Below are 23,857 nucleotides of genomic sequence, written 5' to 3' on the forward strand. Positions count from 1 at the left end.
CGTGACACCGGGTTTAAGTCAGAATGTTTCCAGTTGCTGTGGACTGACGGCCTACAACGACCTCAATGAATTATGTTGTGGTGGGAAGATTCAGGCAATGCACTCTTTTAGCCATCGGTGCTGTTCTCACCACCAGTACAACTTCATGAATGAGTGTTGCTACTGGGATGTTAATGGTTCTCCTGGAACACCAAAGCCGAAGGATTCAGAATTCTGTCCAGCAACTTCAGGTGCGTCTTAAGGTCATTCTTTGACTAAAGAAAGCTGCTTACATGTTAGTGTCAACTTTATGTTTTGTTTTTAGCTTTTCCCTTACATTGCAAAATCATGAAATACAGACATTTAGAATTATTACATGCAAGTGAGTCGACCCTATCTGATTATAAGGCACTTCAGTTAATAACACTAAAGATACTAAACTTGAGATCACCTTATATTGTAATTGCTTGTATTGATCTCAAGCTTCAGCATGATCATTTGATTCTTCCAGAGCCAGACTGTTTTTAAGGCTTTTGTCTGAACATGTAGGATGAGTCACTGCCACCTGCACCTCAGTTTTGATTCAGTTGGAGTATAAGTTGCATTTCTTTGCACGTCATGAGAAATCATGCACAGAAATGTTGGTATGCTTTTTTCCGCTCAAAATTCTTTGCTTTTATTTCCACAGGTATTCAAGATAAGGTACGTCCCTCCTTCAGTGACTATGTGACAGAAACTCCCAAATGCACCACAACAATTTATCCCTCTGTTGTATTTGTTTTGGCAACTACATATGTAATATCATACACAGAAGCCAGAAAGCAGACCTTTGTAAGGCCCACACCGCACTAGTGTTTTGATGCTGTATTGGGTTGCCTCACATTTGTCAGTAAAAAAAAAAAAAACATGAATAAAGCGTTCACAAAGTGTTGCTATGTGACATGTTTACACAGTGGTAAGAGTGAAACATTTCATTTTTCTTTATTTTCTTCAGAAAAATGCAGCTCAACCTCACTGGTAAGTTAATTAAATGTTTTAACAAACAGCATCCTACCAAAACAAGCAACCCAACTTTATTCTTGTTGACACTGACAGCTATCAATTCATTCTGCACGGGAAGTTTTGAATGGTTAAATGCAGACCTCTGGTATGATTGGCTGTCCTACCGAGAGGCAAAGGGCTGTTCTGACCCTGTGTTATTTTTATATTGCTGTTAGGTTTCCACCCAAGACAGTCTATGGTCACAATAACCCAGTTATAACACAGTAATGTTTTACACAAAAACTCTGTCATTGCAAGCTACTGGTGAGCAACTTATAGTTCATCATCCCAAACAAATACTGACATATATGTTTTAAAAATAGTTATTTGTATTAAAGTTCACAGCACAGATTAAATTTTAATTTGGGTAAATATCACCAAAAGCAACTTTCTCTCATCATGGGTCCAACATTTCCACCCATGTTTACTAGCCAGTAGTGTTCTTTTTCTTTTGCTTGCATCTTGCTGCATGTCTAGACATGTTATCAACACCTGTAGACAGTAGAGTAGTTTGAAACATTTCTTTTCAAAAGGGGGTAGCTTTACTGCTACTGTGACCGAGAATGCACACTTGTGTGTACATGCTTTGTGCTCTTTGATAATGTTTGTCTTTTGTACATCCACAGCACTGAACCAAAGACACATCTCTGTGGGTCACATTGTTATGATCCAAACAAGCATCGTTGCTGTGAGAGAAAACGTGCCTCAGGTAAGTTTTTGTTTTCAGTGCAGTGCCTGTATTGGTTGCTGAAAAGACATTACATCAGCAGCTGGAGTATGTCATGTGTTCTCTGTCAAGGTAGACTAACATGATGATAAACATCTTATTTATGATCCAACAAGGCGGTTAGACGTGGGTGACGAAAGTGTTTTCATCTTGTGATTTTTCTTGTGAACACATTAACCTCTTAGATCGTAAATTGCCCAACAAGTTGAACAACTTAATTATTTTCGGGGCTATTTTGTGCCAAATGTTGCCTCATTGCAGCTGCATGTCGAAATGTTTTGAAGGACATCTGTGAAGGCACAATGTAACGTGATCCTGGGTCAGGAGATTTTGTAAAGCGTGGCTCTTGGTTTAGGACAAAAATTGAATGCCAGTGTTTGTTGATTTTGTGTGTTGAGTTTTAAGGTATGTCAACTTGTGTAATGAACACTCAGAGTGCCATATTAGATCACCACAGATTAAGTCATTAGACATGTTTACTGAAGACGTACCGTGAAATAGTCATCATTTTATGGGGAGTAATTACGTAGTTTAAGCATAACTACAAAAAGTAAGCGTAGATAACTCCAGCAGGGGTTGGCATCTAGGTGGAGGAGGGAACAGAAATAAACATTTGAAGACCAAGTCAATTCAGTCTTTTGCTACAAAACATCTGGTAATCATAGAACCAAAGAGAAAGCTGTGTTTGTGATCTTATCAAAAAGTCAAACATGTTTCTGGTGGTTGTTGGACTCCAAGTTTGCTTCTTGTCTGTGATTCATACAGGATCTGAGGTCATAGCCGTGGTGAAAAGGATGTGTGGTTTAGGAACCTCAGAGTGGTGTTTGCTTTGCTTTTTGCTGACGTAGTTCTGTTGAGCTGCTTGACTGTGCAGCTGCAGATGCACTGAGTTTGTGCTGTAAATTAAACCCTAATTTTTCATTTTGGAGATATTGCACTTGGTGCCAGGCAGAATTGCGTTGTCAAGTTGAAGATCATAGGGAGCCAAACCAAACATAATTATTTTACAACCTTTATACGGCACAGTCAGGATTCATTTCATAATATTGAACAGGACAAAAGTTGTTTGTTGACATTTTGAGGTTAGGTTAAAGAAGATAACAGCACATAGGAGAAAAGCAGAGTGAATGCAACAGGGCTACACAGTTACAATTCCATCACACAAGAACTGTGCACACCCAAATCTTCACCCAAATCTTGAGGTTTACTAGAGCATTCTTACCTTGGGTGGGTTAATCGTTTTTGTGCTTGCTGGGCCGTTGTTCAGGAAAAAATGAAAAGTGAAGGATCGTTTTTTTCCTCACTGCACTGTCTGATGCCTTTCCTGTGACCTGTTTGCCTCCAGACAGTGAAGAATGTCGCTTCACAACTTAAGACATAAACACACGGCTCATTTACAAGACAGCCATCTGGGAGGATGCAGATGCCAAATGTGAGAAGAGATTACAGGATGACTTTTGAAAAAGGCTGTTTAGTTATGAATGGAAAACTCCATGAAAAAGCTTGCCATCTTTCTCCATACATACAGGCTGGGGAACTGGTTATGTTTTAAAATTGCTGAGCAAACTTGAAAAGATGTATCTAAAGCACTTTTTTCTTTGACATTTTTATGCTCCCTAACCTCTTGTGTTCAGTCAAGAGACAGCCACCTGCACTAAGCAGCTTAGCTGGACTGAAGATGTTGTGAAAACCAACAGTGTGTCAGCCTGGTTGGATCAGACAGGAAATGATTAATAGAAGAAGCTCTATTTCGTAATTGTAATTATATTCATGAAAATTTTTTGGAGGCTGAGGCCATGGATCTCTGTCAGAAACTGGATGGATGGATGGATGGATGGATGGATGGATGGATGGATGGATGGATGGATGGATGGATGGATGGATGGATAGATAGATAGATAGATAGATAGATAGATAGATAGATAGATAGATAGATAGATAGATAGATAGATAGATAGATTACACCTTTATTGTTCCCACGACAGTGAAATTTTCAGTGTTACAGCAGCAAAGACAGAAAAAATACTACTACTACTAATTATACTCACAAGGCATTGCAGCAAGGAACCAACAAATTGACTAAAATTGCCTTACAGCTAAATTCAAATCCCAGCAGTTTTTGTGTTTGACACACTGGTTTTAGAAAGACATGTTGCTGGGAAAAGTCAAAGAGACAAACACACGGAGTAATCCCAGTAACTCACTTACATGGCTCCAGAGGAGAAAGTGACAGATGCCGTGCTGCTGCCAGACGATTATTAGTGAAGAAAATACTCACAGCAGCATGTCTGGGAATGCCTTACAGTACAATACATGTGTGGATATTTCCTGCTGTCACCATGTATTACTTGCTGACTGCTCTGTATGGTATGTCCGTGCACTGTTCATGTCCTCTTTTCACAACATAATCACTCATGAAATAGTATATTTGCTGCGTGAGAAAATAGAAGTGTGTTCCATTACATCGCATGTTAAAAGTGTCAGCTGTGTGAGTCCTGTGTGGGTGAGAGTTGGCAGCCCCATTAGGAGACAGACTCTGATTCTGTTCCTTTTCCCACAGTTGAATCCTCCCCAATCACAGAGCTGATGGGAACGTTCTCTGACTTGCAAATCAATCTTGACACAGATAGCTAAACTTTGAATGGTTAGGCAGTCACCTATTTAGATAACATATTTGTGTCTTTCTCAGGCCTGTGTATCAGCTCCTGTCCCATCCTTATTGTTCCAGATGTGGATCTTATAAACATGGAACAGTTATTTTCCTTGGAAAGACAAGTGGGAAAATCCAGCTGGTCTCTTCAGCTTTGGAGATTTCCATCTCTGCTAACTGCTGAATTCCTTAGTTTGATACTTCTTTAAACACAAAGCTCCCCACACCCATGATTCCATAGCACACCCATCCACTGACATTTGAAGATTTATTACTTCACTGCCATATCGACATAACTGATTGGAAAATGTCTCAGTGAGCTCATCTTAACTCAGACAGGAAAGCCAGCAAAAGAAAGTACTTTAGTGCTTTAGAATCATCTGCCTTATTGCACAATTATTTCAACCGCAAAGTAGCCTGCAGTGCCAAATTTAGAGTGTTCAGAGGGCAGACAGTATCAGGACATGTGCTACTGTACACTCTGGATCCTCTTGTTTAATGCTTTTTAGTCTTTTTATGAGAAAGAAGGACATTAAAAAGGGTCTTTGCCAGATGAGAGGGGTCCTTTAAATCTTTTCTTTTTGTAATCTAGACATGTGGCATGTTGCCAGACCACGTAGTTATTGTCTCTTACGGTCAAGAGGAGAGACATGCTCTAACAAGTGTGTTTCAGAGAAGGTATTGTTCTTAAGAAAAAAAAAATCTAACTGCAGGTGCTTGTCAGCATCAGCCCTGGTGTGTGTGGTTTTGTCAAGTTTCACTTTGTACTTCAATAAATAAGATTGTTGTCTCTCTGTTAGACTTTCTGAGTCATCTCTCTTTGATGTCATCTATCACCACCCTCTGTCTGATAACTTTCCTATAACTGCTCTGTTTTTTTATTCCCCCACCCCAACCCATCTGTTCAGGTCAACATGATGCTGCCTTATATGATCCAGACACCCATGTCTGCTGTGATGGCCACGTGAAGCCTGGGATGGGTCAAGTAATGTTCTATTGTTTTTTTGTTAGTTTTTGACGCGCTCAGCTAGCTGAGTTCAGGAGGTTTTCTGTCTATGTTTCTATGGTAAAATCATCCCACACTTTTCAAAGAAAATTGTAGGCCTGTAAATAATAGGTTCAGTCTTTTTCTCAAAAAGCTTCTTAGAATGCTATTTGGAAGCATTTTTAATGAATAAAAATGATAGTATGGGATCTAATTAACAACTAAAATAAAAACAGTGCACTTCTTTAATATGATTCGTGCAAAGAATTGAGAGCTGCCAGCAGAGCAACCCAGTTACCCTGGTCCGGTTCAAAAAAAAAAAGCCAGCTTGTTTTTGTGAAGCTTCGTTGAGAGGACTCGGAGAGCTCCACCCTTCTATCCTCCTTTTTATACAATATCGGAGGGTGTTTTCAATCTGATGTGTTAAACACATGTAACGGCGTTGCTAACGCTAACCGCTTATGCGAAAAGGATAACATATCAATGCTCTGGTAAGAATTTCATGGCCTGAACACACTTTATGTGTAGAAATAATGTAGAGAGATGCATGCTATAATGAGTAGTGTTTTTATATTACTGGTTTTTACTTTTACTCATTTATTTTTTGTCAAAATTTTTTGAAATGTGCATTTAAATGTTTAAAAAAAGGACAGTGCCTGCTGTTGTCTGTATTGCTGCACAATTTACTGCATATTTTCTCTGATCCTTAAAGTGCTGTGGAGAAACACAACCTGGAGTTTTCTGTTGCAACAAAGACAGAGAGGATGGAGAAGAATGCTCAGACACAAGTATTCCTTACAACCCAGCTAAAGGGACTATATGCTCTTCTCAGTTTCATGGCTCCCCCGGTCAGCACTGCTGTGGAACAGAAATCTACCAGCCTGGGAATGAGATCTGCTGTGATGGACACAGGTGATCATATGTCTTTATTTCCATTTATCTGTGTGTATTTAAGATGCTGATGAAATTCAGAGAAATGGGAGGACAGTGTTTTTTCATCTGTTTGGTATTTTACAGCGTCTGGCTGATGTGCTATTTGTTCATGGCGGTCCTTTGTCTGCATGTTTTCCATCACACTAAAGGGTGTGATGGGAATTGGTTAATTTTCCTTTCTGTTGGAGTGCATGTAGAGAAAAACCCAGACAGGATAGACTCTGAAAAATTCCCTGTCAGTGATTTCTCACGCTCTCAGAGACAGGCATGCGCTCCAGCTCCAGCACTGACCCTGTCCCGCCTTTGTTTTTGCACCCGGCTACTGTGCCAAGAATGTCTGTTTGTCTGTGTTTGCTTCTCCTTTGATAGCTGGAATTTGTTGCCGGTAAAATCTGTCTTTGTGTATGTTTCTGACTTTTATGAGTAGGTCGAGACATCTCCCAGGGGTTTGTCATATTTAATAGGGCTTTAGTATTTACAACTTCTAGCCGCCGCAGAAAGTCATTAGTGGTGATTATTCATCCGTTTCTGCGTTTTATTTTTAGATCACAGTTTTTTCCACACTGGAAGTTTTCAGTTGCATGTTTCAGTCACAGACAGACTGACTGACTGACTGACTGACACTTTATTCATCCCCTTGTGTAAATTCAGTTCTGTCTCACACATGTCAGATGGAAACAGATAGCTGTCTAAGCTTTCTGGTTTTTACCTGGACTTTGCATTTGTAAATGCAACTCAGTGTGTGCTGTTACGCTTCAAGTCTGCTATTGTGATTGCATGTAATGATTTGACTGCTATTTAAAGACTGTGCTCAAGAAGCAAATAAATTATCTTCCAGTCTGATGCTCAGTGTATATAATATACTGAAGAAAGCACATTCTATCTCATTGTCAATTTTTTGTCTTTAGAACATAATGATCATAATAACTTCTTCATGCCACCCTCCTCCTTTGATAATAATTGCTAGGACTGCTTTTCACCAGATATCCCAAAGAAGGAAACGTGCAGTGCTGTGGGATTAAAGCGTACAACATGAAAGACCCAAAAATGAAGTGTTGTGCAGGAACGCTGTACAACTTGACAGATCCTGAATACAGCCGTGACGTGGAATGCTGTGGATCCGTTCTGCGAAACCCACAGGTAGATTTTATCAATTATCACGATAGCTCGATTAGCTGTGACTCAAATAATGTGTTACAGTGAACCCTCGTTTATCGCGGGGGTTACGTTCCAAAAAGAACCCGCGATAGGCGAAATCCGTGAAGTAGTCAGCTTTATTTTTTTACAGTTATTATACAATCCTGCACTTGGGGGAGCGCTGCAGCTGCAGCCAGGTGGACGCCGCGGCGGTACTCTTGCCTCAGAGAGCGGGCTGGCTGAATCAATTGGAGCAGTCGGGGGTGGGGAAGGCTCGCGCCTGCGCTCCTCTCCTGGGGAGCACGGCTGCGGTGGCGAGAGACGGCGGGGGAAAAGAATAAAAGGCTGCTCCGTCGGCTCCGTCTTTCAGGGTGTCTCACTACATGGAGACCAAAGAGAGAAATGATCCAGCGCTCCACAGCAGGCAGTGCTGGCCTGTATGGCAGAGGAGACGAGGTGCGGAGACTGTTCATGTTGGTCAGTCCCTTAGCCAATCAGGATGCAGAACACAATGAACTGTTTAAAAAAAGCATTAAAAAACTGCACTAAAAAAATCCGTGAAACAGCGAAGCCGTGAAAGGTGAACCGCGTTATAGCGAGGGTTCACTGTACACACAAAGTGGTGTTATGACACGATAGAGTTGTAAAGTGGGATGAGCTATTTTGGACACCCCTTGGCTCCAGAAATATCTGTCCCTTAATGCAGTGTTTAATTAAGAAAGGCAACAATGAAGCACCCTGTTCCAACTCCTACCATTTGAATTACTTCTTCTGACTCATTGGTATTCTAATATTCAGATCTGTCCTGGGTTTCCAAATGTAATCAACAAAACACGTTTTTTCAGAAATTAAGCTGAAATAGTTGAAACTAATGACCAAAACTTGTAGGGCTGTTATGTGAGGTCCCCACGTTCTGTGTGAAGTAAAAATACGTATATTGTTTGAAGAAAAACTGAAATAGAAATAGAAGGGAAACACTTTTCAGCTGTATAAATCTAATATATTTAGCTTATGTAAGAACCATCTGAAAATGCGGGGAAATAGACTAACTCTGTCAAAAGTAACATAAATATGCTTTCAGCAACTCCAAACTTGTTTTATTTACATGTTGTGACATTAAACATTATCATCCATGATTCTTACAAAATAAATTAAGCTCAGACACAACATTTTGTGTTAGAAAAAAGTGCTCTTCTTTCTGGGCATTGGTGGGCCCTTCTGAGATGTTCCGTTTCATGTTTTTATTGATGATGAAATGCTTTACATCACTTTAGGAGCAGGAAGTTTGCTGTTCAAGTATGGACCAAGCGGTGCTTTACTCTGGAAAGACGGGATTCAGCTGTTGTGGGCACCTCTATTTCAACATGTCTCTGTGGTCGTGCTCTGCGGAATGTCTGAGTCCAGTACAACAGCCAGGACAGCAGGAAGAAAAGATGACTGGTAGGTAGTTGTCTTTGCTTGGACTTCATCTTGCAAATTAGCCCTCAGGTTTGAGTACCCGTCCATACCAATCACATTTTTGTCAGCACAGTATTGATTGAATGCCTCTGGAATGTCTTCAAATTTGGCTCAAAGATGCACCGTTAGGATGAACCGTTAGCTTAGATTTTTGGTGGCAAAACATCCAAATTCAATGCTACTGTCATCTTGCAGGATATGTGTTTTGCAATAACACAAGTATTCATGTCCTAATCATGACAACATTCCACACAAATGTGTAATAGCATAAAATTATGATATTTTGTATCCAAAAGGTCAAAGGTCATCTTCACTGTGATGTCATAAAATGAAGGAAAAACACTTTTTTTGTGGCTATTATTCAGCGCCATGACTCAGGAAAAGAAGCGTAGATGGTGACGAAATTTCTAAACTGAAACCAAACGGATGAGGCTAATCTTAGGTGCTCTTTTACAGTGAGAAAAATAAGTATTTGATCCTCTGCATATTTTATGATTTTGGCCACACACAAATAAACAGTAAGTCTGTAATTTTAATAGTAGACTCATTTAAACTGTAAAAGACAGAATATCAACCAAAAGCAACAACAACAACAAAAACAACAAAAATGTCCAGAAAAACATTATCTAGCAGTTAATTTCCAGTTGATCAAGGGAAATAAGTATTTGATCCCTGGCAAAACATGGCTTATACTTTATTATTTACTTAACCCTTTTTCATAACCACAGATGTCAGATCTTTCTTCTTTGGTCACCAGGTGTTTTTTAGACTGCTCCTATTTATAGATTCTGTCTTGATAATTAAGGTTCCTTGGTTGTTGATTAGAAACATAAAGCTTCAGCTTCCTCCATAGATTTTCTATTGGACTAAGGGCTGGAGTCTGGGTAGGCCACTCAGTGACTTTAATTTGTGTCTTCTTGGGCCGCCGCTCCTTTGTTGCCTTGGCTGAACGCTTTGGGCCATTATCTTGCTAAAAGACCCACCTGTGACCGATTTTAAGTACTCTGGCTGCGGAAAGGAGGTTCTTTCTCAATATTTCTCAGTACATGGCCTTATTTGTTGTTTTTTCAATGTGTTGCGGTCGTCCTGTACCCTTGGCATGGAAACAGTCCCAAAGCATAATATTTCCACCACCATGCTTGACTATGAGGTCATAGTCAGCATTCTTCTCTCTCCAAACACGGCGAGTCGAATTAATGCCAAAGAGCTCAGTTTTGGTCTCATCTGACCAAATCACATTCTCCAAAGACTCCTGAGCATCATTCAAATACCCATTGACAAACTTCAGAGGGGCCTGTACATGTGATTTCTTGAACAGGGCAGCCTTGTGGGCACTGCAGGATTTCAAACAATTACAACACAGTGTGTTACCAACGGTTTTCTTGGTGACAGTGGTCTCGAGATTAGAGATACTGCATAAGATAAGATGTTTAATGGAGCTCCAGACGGAGGGCGATTGATTGTTGTTTTTTCTTTCTTCCATTGGCGAATGATTGCACTGACAGTTGTCACTTATTTACCAAGTTACTTACTGATAGTCTTGTATCCCTTTTTAGCCTTGTGAAGCTCTACAATCTAGTCTGATATTTTTGGATGGCTCTTTGGTCTTGCCCATTTTGGTTTAAGATGCAAATTGTGATTCTTTGGACAGATTTCTTCTCTTACTCACATGTACATGTAGCCAGATCAATCCATCCATGGTCTATATACCGCTTAATCCACATTTGGGTCACGGGGGAACTGCAGTCTATTGTAATGATCGCCTCTCTGAGTACTGTATCTTTAAGTGCTTTCGGTTACTATGGTGACGCACACAGACAGCGTAAGGACGTGACCTGGTCTTTTTCGCGGCAACATAGGAGATGCTCCCGGTATCGACATGCTGCTGTTGTTCGTAGCTTGGGACTCTTTAATGTTTTTAATTATTTCACCTACACTAAAGTGTGCTTATACGACTATGCAGAATGTCTGAGCTGTCCTGCAAACATTAAACGTGCAGAGTGACAGTAACGACATGTTTTTGAGTCATGTTTTCAATCCCTCTGAACTGTGGAGAGCACCCTGATCACTACACTATCCCGACTGACTTAGAGCGAATATGGGAGACACCCTGGACAGGCCGCCAGTCTGTCACATGGCCACACATTGAAAGACAAACAAGCACACTCACATTCATACCTACGCACAATTTAGAATTGCCGATTAACTCCAGCACATTTTTGGACTGTGGGAGGAAGCCGGAATACCCGGAGAAAACCCATACATGCACAGGGAGAACATGCAAACGCCATGCAGAAAGATCCCAAGCCGGGATGTGCACCAAGGATCTTCTAGCTGCAAGGTGTCAGTGCTAACCACCGACCACCATGCAGCCCTATAACCAGTTCAGACCGTGAATTTCTAAAGCAGAATCAGCTAGTATGTGTGTGTCTCTTGGCCATATAACCAATATGGAAGCGAGAATTCTTGCTGGTAGGAAAGGGAACAAATACTTACTTCTCTTGATAAACTAGAAATTAATTTAGATCTGTCAGACAATGTGTTTTTCTGCATTTTTTTGGTATACTCTGTCTCTTACAGTTAAACTAAACCTATTGAAAATCTAAACCACTCGTTCTTTGTATATGTTTAAAATCATCATATATTCTTCTTTTTCAGGATGCAGACTTGAATCTGTGAACAATCTGAACGAAACAGCTCTGTGCGGAGAGAGTAAGAAATGCATTCATAAGTAAATTTTGTGTGAACTTGGGAACAAATACTGTCAACAAATATATGGAGATTTGTAGTTTTAATGTTTTTTTTTTGTTTGTTTTCTTTGTTTTTTTAGTCTACATCGGAATTGTACAAAGTGTGTCTCCGAACAGCATTGTGTTCAACTTTGTGCTGAAAATTAATGGAACAAATGCAGATGTTCGCCCTGTGCCCTTCCACTACGTCCTGGCAACACCCAGTCGCTGCAGCACCCCGAAACTGATTCTTGGGAAGTTCTACTTCTTCAACGACGTCAGTGTTTTTGCTGATTTCAACCATGACACTGCGCTCCAGTCCCTCTATTTCATTTTAGACAAATGCTCTCCATAGGACACCACTGGTTGATCTATTCCTGTGGTCCTGGTCAGTGTTATTCAGTCAGTCATTACTCTGAACAAGTACTCAATCATATTTACACACTTACTCATTATATTACTATACCAATAATGCAGTGCCTGTCCAACTAGCGCCTGTTCAGGCCCATTGGTTGGTCTGTAATATCAACAACCAACCACTCATCTGGACCAAACTGTTGGGTTACAAAAACAGTCTAAAGCATTTAAAGTCTAAATTGTTAATGTCTCGTTAGGTGTAACCAATTAACATTGTAAGAGATTTATCCTTGACCAGCTCTACATTGCTCTGAGCAGTTTGTTGCCTTTTGAACTATTATTTTTCCTTACTATAGCCACTAAATGAAATATTATAAAGATTATTTTTTTAGTATTTGGTTAATAGAACAATTGTTTTAATAAAAATTAATATAAAAAAGTCTCAATAATATTTTAAAATTTTATCAAACATCTAATTATCATGTCACTGCTGTTACTATGCTAGTAATAATAACAGCTCTTCTCGTACATTAAGCCATTTGCAGTGTGCACCACACTGTAGGGTCTAAAATGCTGTCATAGGTAACACGATTGTGGACAAGGCTTTTAGATTTTTAGTTTTGGCTTTGCCTTGGCTGCCATTTTTGCAACATGCCAGCGTCATTGGCGTTACACCGATGAGTTGCACCAGCTCTACCATAGAATGCCCTTTAATGTTTCTTTTTAAAATTATTTTGCAGTCTTTAGAATCACTTGTCCAAATTACTGCAGACTCAACACTGTGCTTGCTTGCATTCTCTAAAAACACTCTGCCAAGTTTGAAGGACATCAGATGAATGTTTGTCTGGAAAGCAAAGCGCACACGCACACACACCCACACACACACACACACACACACACACACACACACACACACACACACACACACACACACACACACACACACACACACACACACAGTCATTTCTACATTTATTAATGAGCTGTGACTCTGTCCGTCCCATTTTCTGTGATAAATCTCACACAGTGTGGTGACTTATGGACATCTGGTATTGATGTCTGGTATTCAGTATAATGTTTGAGCTTTCAATTGCAATTTTTTAATGAGTTTAAAATTATAATCAATCACACAACTTGCTACTAAGGATAATATTCAGTACTGTAATACGGTCCCCACAGTGCCATATTCACCTGTACACTGTTGTTCTGATCCGTATGGATACTGTAAGCATTAATAACCAAAGTCGAGTAAAAGCTGATAAAAGCAGGAGCAGAAAAGCTCTGCTCACTGCAAACTAATCTATCCAAACTACCGTCAGTTTGGTATAAAAAGAAGCTGGTGTCTTAGCTGTCATGATAGCAGATAGCATACAAGAATAAGCTAAAATGCTGTCCACTAATTATGTTTGTGAAAAACCAGAATCATTTGTCTCCAATATTTTTGTATGCTATGTTGGTTCTTGCACTGAATTATGTAATATATGGCAACTGTTTGCACATGTCTTTCACTCACATAAAGTGAATGTTTATATGTAGCCTAAATGATTATCATTTGTGAGTACATGATTAATAAAATTCTGATTGATAAAGCTACTACTGTAAAAGATAAGCATTGCATCAAAACTATGAGGGACAAACAATCACCCACATCCACAACCAACTATTTTCTTCTCTTTAGTTCCATTTAGGCACAGCTGGTTTTCATGTGATGTGATTTCTGTACTGTAATATGTAGGATGTGTTGGCTCCTTTTAGAGTTGCCGTGCATTTCTTTACTACACATAAGAATGGCATTCACATAAATTTAAGCTAGAAGGGACAGAAACCAATATACTGCATTCCTAACTGTGTTTACTGGCATTACTGGTATAGCTTTATATACTGCATGTTTATTTTTAATGCATGACATACTATGAATGACATATTTTTCTGAAATCAGTTTTAAATAAATACAAAACACTTGCAAGAAAACCTGTTGTGTCTTGGAGTAATTTGATTTAAACTGCACTATTTCCAAATGTAGAAGTTTCTGTTTTTCATATCAACTCAGTGTATCTGTTCTCTATTTGAATCTAACTATGAATACCAAACATAGTTCTATTCAGTAATATTGTTTCTAATCTGTTGCCTTAATTTTACTGAGTAAATAGGGGGAATCTTTTCTGACTGTATACAGAGTTATGGCCTGCCATTAGTGGAGGGTTTTCACTATTACAACACTTTGACATCCCAGAATCCCTGAAGAATTTTCACAGTAACTTGTTGTTTTTGTTTGGGACTTTTTTGTTCTGCTTTGTTTTAGCTGAAAAATTGAGTCGGCAGTGAAGAAAAACTCCACTGTCTGGAGGAAACCGCTGTTTGGCCAGCAGTTGGGACGCAGCCAATGTGCATCTGTAGGACTGATTGATGAGGTGGTTAATCCGAAGTTTACTTTAAATCTCAATAAATCTTGATTCACATTGAAAAAAAATTGCAAAATAAATGGCTTGAGGAAATTGTAAATAATACAGTAGGAGTTTTTTTTCTAAGAAAGTGCTTGTGGGAAAGGTTCAAGTTTATCTAAAAACAATGCTTAAGAGTTATTGATCATTTAAACGTTCTGTCTCTCCACACCGGACAACTTTGTTGCTCAACTAACCAGTAAGACCTTTGACTGCTAATCCTTGTATTAGTTTTGGCTGAACAGAAGGGAGGCTCTGGATTTTGTTTGGATATTGGAAAAAAGAATGAATCCATAATTCATCAATGATTCTCTTCTGACTGGGGTGCATCTCCATGGTAACTTATGCTGAACACCAAACCTGATATGCAGCAGGTGATATTGTAGAAAACCAATCAAGACACCCCCTTATTGACAGATCATTTCTCTTATAAAATAGTTTCAGCATTCCTGGAAGATCCTATCAGGCCTAAGTACACAGATAGTAAGAGGGAGAGAAGGTTAGAATTTTTTGAGTTGCAACCTTTTTCTAAAAGTCATTTCAGTGTTCTATGATCCCAAAACAAACAATGGATGCTGTAAGGCTTTACTTCTAAAGCCTTACAGCTTATCTGACTTCAGAAGATTTGTCATAATCCTGCTCAGCAGTTTGGGCCACAGCTGAAAGAATAAGGTTAAAACTGTCTTAGGACATAGGAATGACTGAATGATGGACTGAATGATGACTGAATGTGTGATTACTGAATCGATCCTCCACATCACCATGAAAAAGTTTTATCTATATTAATGGATTTTTTTAAAACAAGAAAACACAAACTTTACTTTATTTCACTAATTGTGAGACTATTGGGAACAATTTGATGGACCTCTATTGAATTAGACCATTAAATTAAAAAGGGGGTGAATAATTCTGCAAACAATTATTTTCATTTATATAATTTTCTTTCCTTAACATTACTTTATAAAATCTATTTTCACTTTGACATTAAAGAGTTTTTTCCAATAAATTGTTTTGTTAAAAAAGCTAAATTTTATTGACCATGATTGATTTATGAAAGCAATAAAAGGGCAAAACATCAAAGGGGGTGAATACTTATGATAGGCACTGTACATGAATAGAACGTACACAGAAATGAGTTTATTCGGAGTTAACATCATAATAAACCACGTAGCTTATTTGGAATTAAGTTTATTCTGAATTAACTTTTTAATTTGGAATTAAGTTTTTACAAGGAGATTTTAAAGTGGAATTAACTTTAATTCTGAATTAAAGAGGAATTAAAGATCTCATGTAAACGTACTGAATGAGTCTTTCACATCTCTGTAGAGATATTTTGGCCTTCTCTTCTTTGCAGAATTGTTTTAATTCAGCAACACTGGAGGGTTTTCAAGCATGAACAGTCTTTTTAAAGTCATGCTACAGCATTTCAATCGGATTCAAGTCTGGACTTTGACTAGGACACTCTAAAACCTTCATTTTGTTTTTTAAGCCATTCAGGAGTTGAATGCTGGTGTGTTTTGGATCATTGTCCTGCTGCAGAACCCAAATGCGCTTCAGCTTGAGGCCCCGAACTGATGGCTGAAAATTTTGTGTCAGTATTATCTAGTAGAGAGCACAATTCATGGTTCCATCAATCACAGCAAGTTGTCCTGGTCCTGAAGCAGCAAAGCAGCCCCAGACCATCACACTACCACCACTATGTTTGACTGTTGGTATGATGATCTTTTTCCGAAATGCTGTGTAACGTTCACGCCAGATGTAACGAGACATACACTTTCCAAAATGTTCAGGTTTCATCTCGTCAGTCCATAGAATATTCTCCCAAAAGTCTTGGGGATCATTCGGATGTTTGGTTGCAAAAGTAAGACAAGCCTTTCTGTTCTTTTTGGTCAGCAGTGATTTTCAACTTGGAACTGCAATGGATGCCATTTTTTCCCAGTCTCTTCCTTATTGTTGAGTCATGAACATTGATTTAACTGAGGCAAGGGAGGCCTGCAGTTCTTTGTTGTTGCCCTGGGTTCCTTCGTGACCTCCTGAATGAGTCGTCGCTGTGTTCTTGGGGTAATTTTGGTCGGCCAGCCACTCCTGGGAAGGTTCACCCCTGTTCCATGTTTTCTCCATTTGTGGATAACGGCTTGATCACGGCATTTTGTTGCAGCTTTTTGAGATCTTTTGGCCATCTTCATTTTGTCAGACAGGGTGTATTATTATAAGTGATTTCTTGATTGAACAGGTCTGGAGGTAATAAGGCTTCGGTGTGATCAGTGAAATTGAATTCATTTTCCAAAAAATATGATTAGCCACAGTTAATTCCTGATTGAACAAGGGGGACAATTACTTTTTCACATAGGGCAAGGTAAGTTTGGATAGATTTTGTCCCTTAAAAAATTAAATCATCATTAAAAAATTGCATTTACTTTGGTTATCTTTGTCTAATATTACAATTTGTTTGATGGTCTTAACCATTTAAGTGAGGGAAATATGAAAAAAAAAAAAGAATTCAAGGCCTATTAATTACACATTCACACAATTTGCAGTTTTCTCACCAGCTTTAATTCCAGACTTTGGCTGCAGCAATTTTATGGATTTGAGTCTGTATCATATTTTTAAATTCCTCATTTTGTCCTGGGATTATATTTTGTCCTTGTTGTGAGAAAAATGGCTCTGGGCCTGTAAATATTTGGTCATCTGGTGTCTACAATGCCCTGAATATGGAGAGGCTCACATCCAGGCTTAGAAACCCCGCGGTGTCTTACAGAGGACAGAGCGGTTGTGAAATTTCATAAAGTTAGCAAACAACAACATATTCTGGACATATGTTGAACTTGTTTTGTAGTATCGTCGTATTGTATCACTGAATCATCAAGCATCAAGACTCCCACATCCTCTGAGCAATGTTTGGACAGAGTCTGTACATCCACACACTAGGATTTGTTGTTGAAGCATCATCCTCTAAACATCTGCCGCTCAGAAGAAAACTTCTTAACCATCACTCCATTGGGATTTGGCAACTCATCTAGCACAACCTACACCGATGTTCCAGGAATACTTACCTGTGAAGGACCTTACAAGAAATTTTGTATGTTTTGTAGGAGGGATGACGGAAGGAATGTAACAGGAACTGACACATATTTCCTTTGCTCCTTTTAAGGAACTTCTGTACTGGGGCTATATTCTGAAACGTCAAGAGTCTTTAAGCTTTATTTCAGGTTACACATGTAACAAACACTGTCTAACTGTTAAAACTTGTCTGTTTTAATGCTTAGGTAAGCATACTTTGTCATAGTCATAACATGCTTGCCACATATTGCCACCGGCACACAGTACTAACAAGGAGTGCATTGTTATTCAGCCCACACTTTCTCACCTACACAATAATTATAAAGTGATGAACAAGCAGCGTAACCGAGTCCTAAACTGTAATTATGGCGCATACTCCCACAGTTTTATAGCTCATAACCTATAAAAGTGTCACTATGAGATAAAGGCCTTCAGCTATAACCACTGATGCCTAACTTCAAAGATGTTACTAAAAGAAAAGGACAAGTCATTTTGCCTCTTGTGGGAGGTTAATGCACTATTATTGATACTGTAAATTGTCTGAATAACATCAACGTATGTGAATTTTATTGCTTATGCAATATTCCAAGACATACATGCAGTTTGAGGCTCTTCTCTGACAGGAGTTTTGTTTGTCAGATAACACTGGCTAACATTTTTTTGGGGAAATTATCTGCTAAATCACACAAACTTTGATATGACTGATTAAAAAATAAAAGATAAAAGTGCTGGTTGGCTAATGCTTTTTGAGATATTTAATGATAAAGTTTTCTGTATTTTGACATAACAGAAATATTGCATTAAAAAGAGTAGTTACATTTTAAAAAGTGTTACATTTCTCGGTCCTAACTTGTGAAGGATTAAACAAGTAATAGCTTATGACTTATAGTGATTTAATGCATTGCAGAATACAAGCTAAAACATCACATGTAAAAAGTTCTGTCTTTATTCAGTATTTACATGGCCCTTTATGGGCTTGTCTCTAATACACAGCTACAGGATCATCCCTTGACACATTCCATTTCAGATCTTCTTTTCTCATTGAGTGACTGATGAAGATTAGTTGGAAATGTGTCACAACAATAAAACTCTTGTCCTGATGCATTACTTTGCACAGAGTACAAAGGTGGCATGCCTTTGTTTACCACTGCGGTTGTACTTGCGCTTTTGTGATGCAAATATTACAAAAGTTATTTGCATTTTTTTACGCTATTTTGAGGCAGCTCTGCTTCTTGAGGTCCCAGAAATGAGATACTTCCATAAAGATATTCCAGTACTGACAATTTCCCATGTGACTTCAGGTGCGTAGATCGATGTGTAGCACCGTTCATGAAATGTTTCGACATGCATGCATTTTATCCACTTTCAGGACACAGTTTTCTGCTAATATGCCAGCCTTAACATGTTCTTTCAAAACTCTGGCCAATATGGATCAGATTGCAGATCAGTTTTAATGCACCCTTGCATTGAAAGGAATGAACACCATTCTTCCAAAAGATACAGTGGGGCAACAAAGTATTTAGTCAGCCACCGATTGTGCAATTTCTCCCACGTAAAATGATGACAGAGGTCTGTAATTTTCATCATAGGTACACTTCAACTGTGAGGGACAGAATGTGGAAAAAAATCCAAGAACTCACATTGTAGGATTTTTAAATAATATATTTGTAAATTACGGTGGAAAATAAGCATTTGGTCACCTACAAACAAACAAACAAGATCTCTAGCTCTCACAGAACTGTAACTTCTTCTTTAAGAAGCTCTTCTGTCCTCTACTCGTTACCTGTATTGATGGCACCTGTTTGAACTCGTTATCTGTATAACAGACACCTGTCCACAACCTCAAACAGTCAGACTCCAAACTCCTCCAAGACCAAGACCAAAGAGCTGTGGAAGGACACCAGGAACAAAACTGTAGACCTGCACCAGGCTGGGAAGAGTGAATCTACAACAGGCAAGCAGCTTGATGTGAATAAATCAACTGTGGGAGCAATTATTAGAAAATGGAAGACATACAAGACCACTGATAATCTCCCTCGATCTGGGGCTCCACACAAGATCTCATCCTGTGGGGTCAAAATGGTCATGAGAACGGTGAGCATAAATCCCCAAACTACACGGGGGGACCTGGTGAATGACCTGCAGAGAGCCTGGACCAAAGTAACATTGGCTACCATCAGTGACACACTGCGCCGACAGGGAATCACATCCTGCAGTGCCAGACGTGTCCCCCTGCTTAAGCCAGTACATGTCCAGGCCCGTATGAAGTTTGCCAGAGAGCATATAGATGATCCAGAAGAGGATTGGTAGAATGTCATGTAGCCAGATGAAACCAAAATAGAACTTTTTGGTGCAAACTCAACTTGTCGTGTTTGGAGGAAGAAGAATGCTGAGTTGCATCCCAAGAAGACAACACCTACTGTGAAGCATGGGGGCGGAAACATCATCCTTTCAGTCTGTTGTTCTGCAAAGGGAACAGGACAACTGATCCGTGTTAAGGAAAGAATGAATAAATGAAAGTCCGTGTTGCCCGGCGACAGCCCCAAAACATCACTGCTCTAGAGGAGATCTGCATGAAGGAATGGGCCAAAATACCAGCTGCAGTGTGTGCAAACCTGGTGAAGACCTTCAGTAAACGTATTACCTCTGTCATCGGCAATAAAGGTTATATTACAAAATATTGAGCTGAACTTTTGTTATTGACCAAATACTTATTTTCCACCACGATTTACAAATAAATTATTTTAAAATCCTACAATGTGATTTCCTGGATTTTTTTTCCCCACATTCTGTCTACAGTTGAAGTGTACCTATGATGAAAATTACAGACATCTGTCATCATTTTAAGTGGGAGAACTTGCACAGTTAGTGACTGACTAAATACTTTGTTGCCCCACTGTATTCCTTTATTTGGTGTTTAGATGATGGTGGTGGAGAGCAATTTCTAACACGTCGGTCTCACCTGGGTTGAAATGTGGAATCTATGAAAGTTATAGCATCTGATTCATACCATCAAACCATTCCGTGACTTTTCGTGCCCTGTCGATGGAGGAACTGTCATCCTGGAAGACACCAACTCCATCAGGATGGAAATCTTTCATCATATGTGATCACTATAAACACTGTGTGTTCATTTGCAGGTACCATCTTAGTAAGGGGAACAAAACACCCAAACCACACCATAGGAACAGACACTGCGGGGGTCAAGGGTTGAAGTGTTTCTCTGCTATTTGTGTTGCTATGTGGAGCCCAGGGAAGAATTTATTGTCCACAAGTATGTGTTTGTAGCAATTAAGAGGGAAGGAGGAACATCAACTGTTTATCAAGCGACCATTCGTTTCAAATTGTCACTATTTTGTTTTTCCATTCCAGTGAGTCATCTTTACCTAATGGAACTGGAACGTGAATAAAATAGGCGTATCTGTTACAGGGAAAATACCAGAGATGCTTAAAAACATGCTGGCAGCTTTTAGGGAGAAGCCAAAATTCTTAGCATGCCATTAAGGTCTAAGCCATTGTGCAGTAACAACAACAAATTGAACAGACTTTGGTCAAACATGTTTCTCTTATCCTGCTATTGTGTTAGTAATTAAAGCTGCTGTCTGGAGTTTGAATCGCAGCGTCTCCCAAAACACTGTTGGTCCCACCCTCCCTCCCTCTGATTTCGCCCCTTTATTTGTGCACGCGCGCAGTACATGAGAGAAGTGCCCGGAGTGCTGCAGCATCTTGCCTGTTTTGCTGTTTTCCCCTCTTCTACATTTAGTACATTTATTAAATAATAAAGGAATTACGTTAGAATGCTGTATTGAGTCTAACTTGTCCTAATACCAAAATAACATGAATCTGCTAGGACGAACGAGTAAAGTTTCAATATGTGATTACACTCGTGTATCCCTCTCGATGACGTTGTTTATCAAACTTAGGGCATTTACGCGTGTATATGTGTTACATTGTTTATTTATTTCTATCTAGAGTTCAGAATTGCATGACTCCTCTGACGAAGAGTATGTCCCAGATGCCCCAACATCTTCCTCCAGAGATCGGGCATCTAAACGAAGCCGTCAGGCGGGCTATGGAGGCCGTGGTCGGGGAGCGACGCGAGCACCCCGAGCCAAAAAACGTCCTGCAGTCTCTTGGCCTGACAAGCCGTGGGATTGGTAACTTTTCTGGAAGTTGCTGAGCCCTGATGCTCTCTCCTCCACAAGCAAAACAAATGTGCGCGCGGTTGCGTAGTGCGTTGCTCGCCCACCTCTGCATGGGCTTGCTTGCTGTGCGCGTAACCGTTGATTGACAGCATGACAAAGCTGAAGCTCGAACTTGATTGGTCGGCAGCAACCGGCGCTTTTTGGAATAACATGGGGGTCTATGAGAGGAAGGTGGAGCTCAGGAATAAATTTTCATATTGCGTTATACTAACTTTATATTATAGTATCGAACTAGACTAACACATTTAAGCTTTGTTAAAAAATGATACATAAATTGAAAACAAACGGAAACTCCGGACAGCAGCTTTAAGTCTCTATTACCAAATGAGGCCATGGAGATTGATCATGATGAAATCATGTAATAGTCTTTATTTACAGTTCAACTAATCATCTTATACAGGCCTCCAGATTAACATTTTCACTACAGTAGTAGCACCACCTTGTCACAGGCAAAATGCATAACTTGCTGAACATTTTCTAATCGACAGACCCAACAATTTATTAATGTTTCCTAAACGCCCCACATTGCAGGCTGCTGAAGCTGCAGTGCATGCCAACAGGTATGTGACCAAAAATTACTTTTAAAAGAGTCAAAGTAGGGTGTTCTAGTTTCAGATTTGTCCCAGATCAAACAGAATGATTTTTTTTTTTTTGCATGCAGTCTTTGCTATGAGCGGAACAAACAGCACATGTAGGTGCCTTTTTCATGAGAAGATCACATTTTAAAGTGTAAATAGTTGGAAAATAGTAATACTTTCCACCACTGTGGTTAACAGCAGCTGCCTGTGCTGGTGTTGTACAAAAAAGTTATTACCAGTCAGCTTACATACAGGTATATCTTTGTATGTGGATCAAACAGCCTTAACATGCAAATACACATAACTGTATCTGTGGTGACAGCAAAGGTTTGTCCTTATGAAACTTTAACATTTCTTGTAATTGAACAATTGTGACTAAAGAAATGTTTGTAGTTATAATCAGGCCTCGCATTTAGGATTATACTAGAGATGCAATGAATAATCAATCAGTTTGTCAACTATTAAACTTTTTTAACCAAGTTTTGATTATTAATTGGTTTGAGCAATTTTTTTTTTAAAAAAGTCACAATTCACTGACTCCAGCTTTTTAAATATGAATGTTCTGTAGTTTCTGTAATTCTTTATGACAGTAAACTAATTCTGTTTGGGATGTGGAGAAAACAAGATGTTGAGCTTTGAGACACTCTGATCAACATATCTCACTGTTTTCTGAGATTGTACAAATCAAAGGACTGATGCATTTATCCAGAAAATAAACAACAGATTAATCAACAATTCATGTAATGAATGAAATGAAGTCATTTTGGTGCATTATCAACATTTCAGTCACAATGTAGTTACTACACTACAGTCACTTTTTGCCAAGTGGAAAATGGTTGTAAATCAGTTGTACTGGTCCTTTAAAGCTACTTCAACTGGTAAAAAAAAATGCTGAAGTGGTTCATGTGGAACACAGAGAAGATAAAATTATGCAGAGACATGAGAAAAATTGATTTTGTGGAATAAAATCAATTCTGGGCAGTTTTTTTTTTTGGCACAACACCAGTTAGAACAACACCAGTACAACTTAACGATCAAGTGCGCCCACTTGAAATTTGAACTCACACTCTCAAAACAAAGGTCTGAAGCCCTGACCATATCAAACTCTGTACGTGACCAGATAAACAAAGTCTGGTGAAGTGGAAAGTTTGCACAGGAAATAAAGGCAGTAGGCAAACATGCTGTAAAGTCTGTTTTATGTTGGTGTGCTCGTGTTGACCAAAAAGACTGCAGGAGAACAGAAGCATTTGTTTGTGGCTCATAAAGGGAGAGTGAAGATGGATTATTGAGTTGGTGATAAGCTGTAGCCATACACCGGTCATTAAAGGCACTGCTAAAGCCATCTGCAGACTCAGAAGCAAAGATTACCAGCTGGAGTAAGTAGAGATAATTTAATTTGTGTTGATGAAGATGGAGTTACACGATGAACGAGATGACAAGGAGAAGAGCTAACTGGACTAACAACTGTATCTCCCGTGTCACCTTTATACTGGTGATATAAAACAACTGGACAGATATCTTTTTTCTTATTGCTACTGCTTGGCACAAAGCAGAAACTCTGTCTGCAGCCCTTACTA

At 39.2% G+C, this 23,857-nt stretch overlaps 1 protein-coding gene across 2 annotated transcripts; it reads left to right on the forward strand.

The window, feature by feature from the left end:
- Window positions 1-13,967, forward strand: si:ch211-195m9.3 (galaxin). 2 transcript variants are annotated; one of them, XM_051957785.1, is made up of 10 exons: window positions 1-230; window positions 668-681; window positions 974-996; window positions 1,647-1,729; window positions 5,306-5,382; window positions 6,095-6,294; window positions 7,299-7,455; window positions 8,727-8,892; window positions 11,569-11,622; window positions 11,741-13,967. In XM_051957785.1, the coding sequence occupies exons 1-10, from the start codon at window positions 98-100 to the stop codon at window positions 11,992-11,994; spliced, it is 1,161 nt and encodes a 386-aa protein (XP_051813745.1). In that variant the 5' UTR covers window positions 1-97; the 3' UTR covers window positions 11,995-13,967. The 2 variants fall into 2 exon arrangements, 1 of the variants encoding a protein (XP_051813745.1); XR_007945790.1 differs by lacking the exons at window positions 1-230; window positions 668-681; window positions 974-996; window positions 1,647-1,729; window positions 5,306-5,382 and adding an exon at window positions 5,778-5,873.
- The last annotated feature ends 9,890 nt before the right edge of the window (window positions 13,968-23,857 follow it).

This window comes from Acanthochromis polyacanthus, chromosome 13 (genome assembly GCF_021347895.1).
Source record: "Acanthochromis polyacanthus isolate Apoly-LR-REF ecotype Palm Island chromosome 13, KAUST_Apoly_ChrSc, whole genome shotgun sequence".
Taxonomy (NCBI): Eukaryota; Metazoa; Chordata; class Actinopteri; family Pomacentridae; genus Acanthochromis; species Acanthochromis polyacanthus.

Coding starts and splice junctions, on each gene's coding strand:
- si:ch211-195m9.3 (XM_051957785.1), top strand. CDS start 98: ATGCACTCTTTTAGCCATCGGTGCTGTTCTCACCACCAGTACAACTTC. Junction 1,730..5,305: donor TGAGAGAAAACGTGCCTCAG/GTAAGTTTTTGT, acceptor CCATCTGTTCAG/GTCAACATGATGCTGCCTTA. Junction 7,456..8,726: donor CCGTTCTGCGAAACCCACAG/GTAGATTTTATC, acceptor ACATCACTTTAG/GAGCAGGAAGTTTGCTGTTC.